Here is an 11,744-nt window from a genome sequence, read left to right as displayed (position 1 = left end):
AGGCTGCTTTCCAGATGAGTCAGAAGGAACTTGCCCGCGGTGAGAGTGAAACGAACGGCAGTGAACTCAGAATCAGTCCCTTCGCTTTTTGTGAAGCTGTTGAAATGAAAACGATGGCAGCAGTTAGTCTTTAGTTTTGTTTGCAGCAGCATAATTCTCCCACCATGAATGCATTAGCATATCTGAATACTAACCAAGTGGAACAACCTTTCAGGCAGATGTTATACCTTTTTCATTCTGTCCCTAAAAAATATTTTCGCTCTGGCAGAAGTATTTGAGTGTCTCAGGTCTGACACACCTCCAGATGCCAATCAGCACCCTGATGATTACTGTTTTGCAGGTGCAACTTACCTTTCGGTCCAATGGAGAAAGCTCCTCAGGTAACTGGGAAATAATTTGTCCAATGTAGTCAGAAAAGTCTTTGGCAATGAGGTGTTCAATAGTGCAAGATCTCACAGCCTGGAGTGGAAAGCTGGGGTGGAACGCTGGAGTTGATGTCTCCCAGTCTGATCTGTTGCAACAATCCCATGCTTTAGTCAGCCTGTGCTTTCTTTTTCCAAAATCCACCTGATTTCTTAAACCACTGAATGGAAATGGAAGAATTAAAACAAAACTGTAAAATTTCAGTCCCAGAATCAGAATTAATTTGGGAAAAAATAAAGTTCTTGGAAATAAACAAGATGTGGGACTTGACCTGAACTGAAGTGCTCTACAATCTTTAGAGGAACTTTAGAGCGCTGAAATAGAATTTGGACCACATTCTTTGGCAAATATGGTATTTCTAAACTTGATGGGTCATATTCCTTTTTAGCTGTCTGCGCAGCCTTTATTCTTACAAACCAAAAGCCCTGATCAAAGCCCGTGGAGTTAGTACAAAGGTTTCAGCCTTGCTGTCTTTCCTCTCACTGTCACATATGTGAGAGCCACGGAAAAGATGCTTACAAAGAATCCCTGCCTTACTTTTCAGAGCAGGAACATTTTAGGCATGTCCAAAGCTCAAACAACTGCAGCACCTAATAAATTCTTATTTCCTGAGCCCATGAAATAAGCCCATGTGCTGATCATACCCTCCAAAGGTTTGTCCTGGTGGGCAGTGAGCGTCACCCATGAGAGATGCCACTAATCAGCATCACATGGACTGCACTGGAAAAAGAAAATGCTCAGCTCTGCCAAGGGCCTACCATACTCCTGGGAAGGCAATCACAGTGCCTGGCTTTTGAATCCTGAACTCCATATTCTCATGTTTAAAGCATCCAGTCCATAAGCACACGTCACAAATCACATTAGCTACTCCAACTCGTTGTGTCATGGTGTTAGCTGCTGTGCCTGAGTGGGAAGAATTGACCCCTGGTACTTTAAAATCGGCTCAGGCTCCCAGAGCAGTGAATAGACCCTCCTCACGGTCAAAAATGCCGACAGGCCATCAATAGGCTTTGAGAAGTGTGTTGAGTGCAATGAGAGCTTATTGCAATGGCTAATTAGAAGTTTATCAGATGCATCAAACACAGCCAAGTTTCCTTTGCCATACAGTAATACTGACAAGCAAATGCTTCATCAGTGTATTAGAACTGTGTGCCTGTTTCTGGTGGATTAACCATTGCTTATCTATCAATCAGGAAAAAAATATCATCACTGATAATTAAGTAAATAAATAAATACCTCCTTCTCTTATTATATCCAGGCAGTCTTTGATTCTCTCTGCTTTTGGCACTTTTTCTAACGTTTTCCTGAAATCTGGCATATAATCTGCAGTGTACAACTGTAAGGTTCGTACCAGTGCGCACTTGGCACAAAAAATCTATCCGGATTTCATTGTGTCAGAGAGCACAGCTGTCCTTTAGCACAGCGGGGGCTTGCAGGTGCAATTGCTGCTTCTTGGATGTGAGATGCTTTGATCAATGGTGAAGGTTGCAGAGACAGGGGCTCCAGACGAGATATTTAGACCGGCTGTATCCACTTAGGCTGCAGGTAGCAAAAGTGAGTGAAGGAATGCTGTCTGAGCTGTGATACTCTAGAGTGATAGACTGCTCAGATTTGAGGAGCTAGAGCACACAGAGGCCCTTCAGGATAAGAATTTAACTGAAAGCAAACTGCAGAGAATAATAAAGAAGTGGAGCAAAAGGAAACCCCTGGAGGAAGGCAACAGCAATATAACCATATTGTTAAACCATCCCACCTAGAGAAGCAGACGTCCAAAGAGCTCTTCATCTATATTTGTAATATATGTCAGTAGTTCCCAGTTTCCAATGACTATCTGTCTTGCTTACTAACAGATTCCAAATTTCTGGATATATCTTTCTTAAAAGTGATTTGGGTGTGAAGTCATAACATCTGTAGACAGCCCCTGCAAGTTTTCCATATTTGCATTTTCATGGATGGCAATGGGAAATGCAGGACAGAGGCTGAAATGGAAACTAGAGATGTGTCCTCTGGTTTCCTTCCTCTTCAGCACCTTTCCCATCATTTCAGCTTCTAAACCAGCAATTACAGAATCACAGAATTGTTGGGGTTGGAAGGGACCTCTGGAGATCATCTAGTCCAACCCCCTGTAGTCAAGCCAGGTCAGCTAGATCAGGTTGCCCAGGACCATGTCCAGTCAGGTTTCGAACATCTGCAAGGATGAAGACTCCACAACCTCTCTGGGCAACCTGTTCCAGTGTTTGATCACCCTCAAAGGAAAAAAATGTTTTCTTATGTTCAAGTGGAATTTCCTGTTTTTCAGTGTGTGCCCACTGACTCTCATCCTGTCACCGGGCAGCACCAAGAAGAGTCTGGCCCCATCTTCTTCACACCGCCCCTTCAGATACTTGTACATATTGATCAGATTCCCCCCCACCCCCCCTCCGTCTTCTCTTCTCCAGGCTGAGCAGGCCCAGCTCTCTCAGCCTTTCATCGTACGGGAGATGCTCCAATATCTTAATCATCTTTGTGGTCCTTCGCTGGACTCACCCCAGTATGCCCATGTCTCGCTTTCACTGGGTAGCCCAGCACTGGACACAGCACTCCAGATGTGTCTCACCAGGGCTGATGAGGGGAAGATCACCTCCCTCAACCTGGTGGCAATACTCTGCCTAATGCAGCTCGTGAGGCTGTTTGCCTTCTTTGCTGCAAGGGCACATTGCTGGCTCATATTTGACTTGTCCACACGGACTCCCTGGTCCTTCTCTACTGATCTCCAGCTGGGTTACTTGCAGTGCAATTGCACTCTTCCACTTTGCTAGCCAGGAGGACCCAGCTGCTTGCAGCAAGAGTATCAGCCATCAGTGCAGCAAAAGGGGGAGACATTGCTGGTAACGGCATCCTCCCATGCAGGCAGGTCAAGCACAGCCCTTTTTAAGAGCTGAAATATGAAAAGGTTCTGTGGTGTGAAGGGAAAGTTACTTTGAAAGACCAGGATGCTGGAACTAGCATGTTAATTACTTGTCAGCGTCATCAGACAGAGTTCAGCCAGGGTCACTGAACTGTCTGCAGGAGAGAAGGGAACAGCTAGAGAACTTTCCAGTTTGCTTTCAGTGAAGGTGGAGCTCTGTTAACACCAAGAAGTCCTGGAGCCTTGGCAGAGAGGCATCTGGGGAGCAAATGCACAGTTTCTGCTAATTAATATAGCTTTGACTGGTCTCTTGGACCTGTTTGCAGAAATCCTTAAAAGACACACAACCTGGAAGATCTTTATGAATCATCATTTCTCAATTAGAAATATGTGAAAAGTTGTTTGCTCATTTGCTTTTGAAATGGGGGCTTAATTAGAAAGAGGGGAAGGAATAGATGGTTGTCATATACCAAATGTCTAGGAGTCTGGAACCAGCTCTTGGGTTGAGCTTTTCCCTAGCCACAAATAACAGTTAGCAAATGTATAAATTTGTCTGGAAAGAGACAGCATTCTATACTTTGGAGCTGAAGGAGAGCGGGGTTTTCAGCCAATCTCATAAATATCCCTTCTGGAGCTCACAGTATGCAGCACGATGAGGAGCTTCTCGTGGTAATCAGAAGCCATTTCTGTGACTAACGTGGAGGAAACAAATTCTTATACCATCTCATCAGGGAACTTGTTTCTTCCAAATGTAAGAGTCATTTTAATGTAGGTATTAGTCACTACAGAGACGAATCCACCAGGTGCAGTGCACTTTCCAGGCTGGGAGCAAAGCACAAAATCTTCTGCAGAATGCAGAGCCAGGCAAACCCGCAGTCTCTCACTGATCCTTTCAGCTTTTACGACCCCAACTGAACTACCTTCCCAGCAAACTCTTATTAGCATAACTCAGAAGAAGCAGCAACTGCAATGCTACAAGGTATTTCTATGCTTTGTGGAACAATCTGAGGCTACAGACTGTGCCCTGGGATTTAGGTATGATTTATAATATTCCAGGTAGCACGTGTACAGCTGTCTCTTACTTATATAGATGGCAGAGTGGTGACAGCTAAATATCAAAGGGGACCTTTACACGTGGAAAAAGATTCAAAGGTCTGGCTAAAGCCTTCCTTTTTCCTGTATGTCCTTAACACATCCTGAGAGGTGGTGACCACCTTTCTCCCTTAGGTGGTGACCACCTTTCTCCACTTCCAGGGTGGAAGTGGAGGATACTCTGCCCTTACTGAAGGGTACCAGGGCTGGCCTGAGCCTTTATAATACAGGCCACGCAAAATCATGGGACAGCTCCAGGAGGTGCAATGGCAGGGAGAACCCCAGGTACTCAGCCTTCAGATAAACTAGTCTCTTGAGCTATGATCACATGAACATCAATCATAGTGCCTTCAAACCTTTTCTGAGTAGCAAATAAATCTCTTTGCAGAAGAAAATCTCTTCAATTTTCCCAGAATTTTAACTTTCAAGAAAGTTCAGGTGATCCCTTCCAAATAAATAATCCTCCCTCCCCACGCAAAACCTGAAATCTAGGAGGTCTTGAGCTCTCAGGCAGTTTCATATTGGCCTTAAAAAAAAACGAAGTGGCACAGTGTTTTCAAATTTGTTCTCTCAGAAGAACAATGTTGTCATTATCACATGATAAATATGTATCCAGTCTGTTTTGGAGCTTAGTTTTTCCCCCTTGCTTTGTTTTGTAGGATGAATTGCTCTGTCAGCGCGTGAGTTCAGTATTCAATATTCACTACAACAATAATGCAGTTTAGCTATAAAAAGCTAACTTCAAAATGGTAATCCCATCAAAACGAATCAAGTAAACTATCCATAATTTCTATCAAACACATTATTGTCTTCATTTTTAAAATGCTTGCAAGAAGCTAAACAAAATAAAAAGATTAGACTTTCAAAAAAACTTACTCTTTCCTTATACACTGAGAACTGGAAGATGCATTTCCAAAAGTTGACCTTTCACTTTTTTCACAGTTTGGTCCCTGCTTAGGTGCCTACATGGGAAATATTTTAGATTTAATCAGTTCTTGATACTTTTCATGTTTCATATGAAAACCTGACTTGCTGTGCCCTATTAAAAGGCAAAGAGGAGTTCCATGGTAGAACCAGGAAATGGTGTTAGATCTCCCCATTTGCGATGGTTTCCTGCACAGAGAAACAGAGGGATGTACCGCTGCCAAGAGGTCTGTGCTGCAGCTAAGAGTCCGCATGACAAAGACAGGAAAACAGGACTCCGGAGCAGATCACTCGAGACAGTACTAAGCTGTAGACAGGAGTGTAGCCCCCTGGACAGCCAGAGTACCAGCCAGGTCCAGAGCTCTGTTGGGAAACAAGCTTGTGGTATGAAATGTACACTAGCTTCACAAGTACAGAAGCTGCAGAGGGCCCAGTGAGCTCTGCAGAAACAACTTTGCAGATGAAGGTGAGCGTGTCCTAGCTAAGCTCACATGAACCTGAGCCTGAAACCTCATCTTCCAGCACGGAGTCAGAGCTGTGCCTTTGCTGGGGACCAGGCCTGCTTTGGGACCCTGTGGTTGTCATGCTCTTCTGGGTGCCTTAGCCCCCATGGGGGCCCGGTGGGAACTTGGCTCACAGTGAAATCAAGCACAGCTTGTTTCTGTCTCACCCAATGGGTAGCAAGGGGAAATCAGAAAGACAAGGAAAAGAAATTATAATTTTCACCTAATTTATTTTTATCTCATGATAGTTTAAGCTCCTGAGCTGTGGTGGCAGAAGAGAAACCAATGCTTGAGCTTTTCTGAGGGGCTGCAGCACTGTGAATTGAGAATGGCTGCTAGTGGGTGCTGCACGTGACCCCATCCTTAACTCCCTGTGAGTCCAGTTATCATTTCACAATATGGTATTTTCCAGAGCAGCAAACATAAACAGTTGGTCTTCAGCAGGCCTTTGGGCTGGGATAGCTTTTGCTTACACAGATAAATATTATTTTGTGCTGAATATTTCCCTAGCAAGAGCCAGGAACAGCAAGTTTATCCTTTGGAAGTTGTTACATTGTGAAGTGTAAGCGTTTAAGATTTCTTTTTTTTTCTAACAAGCTACATGGTAATGCAAAATTGTAAAAATTCATCCTCAGCAGTACGACTCACCCTTCACCACTGCTGACTTAGTTACCATGCAGCCAAATCAGTGGTAACGGTTCTTCTCTGCTCTTAAAGTAGGAAATGAAATGAGACTGTGGTGACCCCACTGTGGTGACTCCATCATGGTGGTATTACTGGTAGTTGTCTGATTTTATTGGCCATGAGTGTAAGAGTAATATCCTGCCTTTGGTTATACTCTGTGGGTCCTGCTCAAAACATCTGCTGCTGCTTAAATGTTTTATGGTCTTGCTTGCCTGTCGTATTAACCTGTCAGTGTATATTCCAGAACTGAGCCAAAAGAAGTGACAGAGGTATAAATGAATAGATATTTTCCTTGAGGCCTTACAATTCCTAATCTGTTGCGTATATTTGATACTGCTCCCTTTCATGAGAGGCCCTACTGGCAAAGATCTGATAGCGTTTTTATATCACTTTCATCCTGCTCTGTTAAAGTGAGTAGTTTTTTCACATCTCCACACTGCAATGGCAGTAATACTGCATCCTCCTGACACGTGTAATAACAACGTTTCATAAAGATTTCATTTTCGTATGCTTGCGAATATGCCTGGAGCTGAGCTTTTCCTGCAGAGGACCATTCCTCTTTTACTATCACTTTATATCTTGATTATACCTTGTTTTTCCTCCCTAAAAGTAAACTTTCCATTTCCTTTCCTCGAATTTTTTTTCCAGCTGTATCATCGGAACAGGCAGAGGTCATCTTCCCCTGCTGCAGTGTCTCTGCCACTGTGCTGTTCGGCGTCTGTGGGGAGGATTTATAGACCTACGCAATTTAGTTTGAAGCAAAGATGCTTACTACGGACTGAAAATGCTATACATCCACTTAAAAGCAGTGGTTGCATGCATGGGTGATGACTGACTACTGTTTGCTCTTCCCATTCTCCCCTTCTCTGGACTGCAAGCTGAGAACTGTCTTAGTTTCGTGTTGTGCCCTGATGTGTCCTGTTGAAAGCATTTCCATGTTTCCGTGTTTACAGACTAGAGCTAGCTTCAGTATGGTCAACACAACCCTCTGGCATGTCTGTCCCCAACCAACATCTGGATGTGCCCGTAGTTTCAGAAAGGTCTAATCAGCTGAAGACTGGAAGCTGTAGAAAGAAGAGATGATCAATGGTCCTCTTGCTCTACAGATACTAAATGACAGGACTCTGCTCCTTAGATGTTAGCAGGAGGTGGGTTCACATCTAAAAATCTGACCCAAGCTACCTGAATTTGACTCAGAAGTAAATACACCCCAAACACGAATTCATCATCAACAGTTTCGGCATTAAGTCTCTCCATCTTTCAAGTTTGGCTCCCCAGAAGGATAATATCTGCTCCCACCTGAGAAGCTCTTTGGAGGGACTAAGCAATGTTTATTCTTGCAAGCCATATTACTCAAAGCAGGTCATGCCTTTTTAGATCAGCTGTGGCAGGCTATTATTTCGAAATATTTTTAGGATGCTTCCTATTCTGAGAGCCTAGCCTTACATCCACAAATCTTGTGTTTGCCAGTGGCAGCACTCGCTATTTAATGAGCTATTTGTGGTCAGAAATCTGTTGATAAAAGACCAAGTTGTACCAGCTGGCCTCAGAACTGAGCCAGCATAATTGTAGATCAATGTTGAAATAACTGCTCAGGACAAGGATGGCTTCTTTCTGTATGAAATAAATATCAGCCCCTGACAGTAGCAACAGTCCTTTGTATATACCTCACTCCCTATTAACCACAAAGCCCATGCTACCATAAACTCACTTCAGATGTAAAACCATAACATCTGGCATCTGCTTGTGTAGCTCAGCATTGAGAGATGCTGTATTTTGTCTCTCTGATACTTACTGACAGCTTCACCTCTCCAGCTACTTTGCAGCCATCTGGAAGACCAAAAAAAGAGGTATTCAATTTAGCTTTGCCCCATGGGATGATGCTATCCATATCAGCCGACACATGTGGAGTTTAACGATAAGCCTGAAGAGTTTAAGACTTATAGAGGATTTAGCTTGCTTACTCTGTGGCTGAGTGATGCTGGTTTTAGCCCAGGCTGCTGGGCTGTCCAGAGGCAGCAGGACTCCAGAGCTCAGCAATAAAGAAAAAGGGGGTTCGGGAATGGCTGTGCTGCAGGGGTTGAAGACTCCAAGGGCAGCAGGGCTGAAAGAGGTGGCTATTTCTCCTGAGGATACAAGGGAAGGAGGGGGACAGTATCAATGCAAGGTCGTGGCTCATCCAGACTCTGATCAGGACTTGTAGTGTTTCAGTCTCTTCCTAATGGCACTGCCATTGTATATTTGCTGCTGTGGTCCAGAGCCAAGGCTTGGTACCTGGAGCTGTGCAAAGCAGTGAACGCTAACCCATGTAGTGTGGTACTTTGCCACACATCTATTTGTAATGGCGTTATTCACATGCCGAAATAATTCAGCCATATTTACCAAATACTTAAAACATGAAAGCCTGAAGAAACATTAAGTGTCATCGTCAGCTGGACGGGATGTGGATGGGATGCTTTCGACTTACCTTCAGCCATCTGCCTCTATCAGCAGTGGAAAGAAGAGGCACTTTCAAAAGGACAGTTCACCCCATCTGAAAAAAAAAAAGCCTCTAAAATGCTTTTAAAACGTAAAGGGGGAGTTTCACTGCCAGCCGTTTCTCATGACACTGCAGTTAGCTGTGTTGTAGGCCAGACGGGATAACAGAGCTTCTTTGCACAGCCTTAAAACAAGCTGAGTACAAACCAAAGCCACGCCAGCATCCCATAGAAGTGACCCCTGAGAACGATGCCCATGGTTAAATCTTCGTTCCTGCACCCTGAGCTTGGCAGCACTCTCAGCATTTCTAGGATTACTTTATCTTCCCCTTTGATCCTTTACAATTTGCAAAGGCTGCAGAGAAGCTCAGAGCTGCATAAGAGTTCATACTCTTCATTGTCTGTATGACAGGAGAGTGATGGAAGGCTTTTTCTCAAAGGTCACCTTATGTCTAACCACAGATGAGGCCAAAGGAGATTTTTATAGCTACTTCAAACTCACATTCACTCATTTTAAGGGCAATCGAACCATTAGATTATCGAGCCTTGCCTTGCGCATGCAAGAAGCTGCAGCATTATTTGTATTCTCAAGGAGGATGAATATTTTGACATTGACAACAATTGTGGAAGGTTTCATTGACTGTTTTCTTCAGTCCTCTGTGACTCTAGGCGCTCTGCACCCTTTGTCTTCTCCATCCCTCTATCCACCCATTCACCTAGCAACAGGAGTCTCTCTGTTCCCTGTCCTTTACAAGGACCATTTGCTGCTGCAGTGCCTGCAGCTGAGTCCATCATCCTGCAACCCTCCAGCAACCTCCCCCTCTCTCAAACTACAGCTGGAAAAAGGTCTTTCCACCTCTGCTCCTTCCTCCTCCCTTCACTGCCACTTTTATCATTTACAAATATGCAAGACCTGTGTTTATAGAGCAAAGAGCCCTATTGAGAGACGCACGAAAAAATCTGCAAATGACACAAAGTGAAAGAATTAAATACGGATTTTTTTAAAATAACCTTTCTATCTCAGAATAATGGTACCTTTACCAAGTCATTGAAAACACTTAAAAGAATTGGTTACAAAATTATACAAGGACTGAACTGTAGATCTATCTCTGTGTACAGATTTTGCTCTCAGTATTTAATCACTTTTATATAATAGTAGTAATAATAATAAATACTTGATTTGTCAAGTCTCTATAGTATTAAGTAATTTACTTTCAAACTCAGTCTCAGATGCAGGATCAAACTTTAATTGTCACTAAATCTACAGTGGTTTCTTAATGATAATGGACATTAAGGTTGAGTCTGAATGAGCAGACAAAGAAGTAAAATCTTAAACTATTCTAAGACAGCTTCAGTTTCTGCTAGGACTAGTTACATTTTCTATTTACAAGGAAAGAGACGTGTTTCAGGCTCATTAATTCTGCATGCCTGAGTTTTATTTTTAACTGAAGTATTTGTACATGATTAGTTACGACGAGAACCATAATCCTATGATGATCCTACAACTATCCTACGACTGACTGCACCTGGCAACGTGTAGATGAAGAGCACCAAGAAGATAATAATAATAAGCAGGATTATGCCGATGATGATGTACTTCTTGTAATTTCTCCAGATCAGGTGATACAAACACTTGAAAGGATTTACAAACCAAGAGAAGGAGGTATCTGGTCGGCTAAAAGGGAAGAAAGCAGAAAAGAAAGAAAAACTTTGGTAAAGGCAGATTCAAAGCAACCCCATTGCAAAACTGAGTCTAAAAAGGAACTTTAAGTCTTGGAAACCCACTGAAGGGTTTATGAACTCTCCAGAGGTAACTTCTATGAGTTTTACCTACTCTCGGGTCACTCTTCTTCTGTTAGCCCCTGAGCCCATGCTCCACACGCCGCTGGGAATGACGTTCCAATTCACACTTCATAACTACTCCCGTTTAAGACAAGATAAGCAGTTCAAGATTACAGGCAAGACCACCATAAATTCTAAAGGATAAGTGCAGCTACCCCGAGATTCTTGAGTATGAAGCTCTCTATTCACTGCGATGAATTTAGCATTGCAATAGAAGTAAGGAGCCAGTACAACAAATGTGATTCCTTGGTGACGGTCATAGTGCTGTATCAGGCACAGAGAGAACCCAAAACACCATATTTTCGGAAGCAATTTTAACATAGGTCTCCAGACAACGAGAGATGGACCCCCAAATCTATTTTGTTTGTCTGGCTACATAAAGGCAAGAAGAGACACCTTTTCCTGCCTGAGAATATCTGCACTCTACCATCCTAAATTTTTCCAAATGTTGTCCCATGTCATATTCTCCTCCTAAAAAGCAGGCTGATAACCTGAAGTCCCTTCACACTGTGCAACAAAGCTGGCTGGGTACAGAGAGGAAGAGCGTCGTCTCCTTAGGAAAAATGCTAGCACAACTTCTTCTCCGGCATGACCCACAGCCTGGGAGGTAATTATGCCTGTGGTTTTGATAGCTTTACCCCTGCAACGAGCTGAGCCAACATCTGTCAGCTGTGTACAATGGGATGCCCTGCAGAGGACAGTGGTGCCAAGCAACATTACCAGCAGCAAAATTTGGTGCACATTTTCTTTCCTATCAAATATTACTATAATTGTGCGGATAGAACAGTAGGGAAAATAAAACTAAGAATAGACACCACAAAGAGCAATGACTATGTCTTACTTCAGAAAGCTGTTAAAGGAATATAAACAATGTCTCAGTCATCTTGAGAATTCAGTATTCACCAGGATGTG

At 43.3% G+C, this 11,744-nt stretch overlaps 1 protein-coding gene across 2 annotated transcripts in view; it reads right to left on the bottom strand.

Moving 5' to 3' along the window:
* Positions 1-9,968: 9,968 nt before the first annotated feature.
* The window catches only part of FER1L6 (fer-1 like family member 6), an 88,748-nt gene continuing 86,972 nt past the window's right edge, over positions 9,969-11,744 (bottom strand). For both annotated transcript variants that reach the window (XM_068933227.1, XM_068933226.1), the window contains exon 41: positions 9,969-10,665. In XM_068933227.1, coding sequence (XP_068789328.1) covers positions 10,479-10,665 — 187 coding nt within the window. In that variant the 3' untranslated portion in view covers positions 9,969-10,478. The remainder of the gene's footprint in view (positions 10,666-11,744) is intronic.

This window comes from Struthio camelus, chromosome 2 (genome assembly GCF_040807025.1).
Source record: "Struthio camelus isolate bStrCam1 chromosome 2, bStrCam1.hap1, whole genome shotgun sequence".
NCBI lineage: Eukaryota > Metazoa > Chordata > Aves > Struthioniformes > Struthionidae > Struthio > Struthio camelus.
Note: the sequence above shows the minus strand (reverse complement) of the source record. Positions and strands in the feature narration are given on the sequence as shown.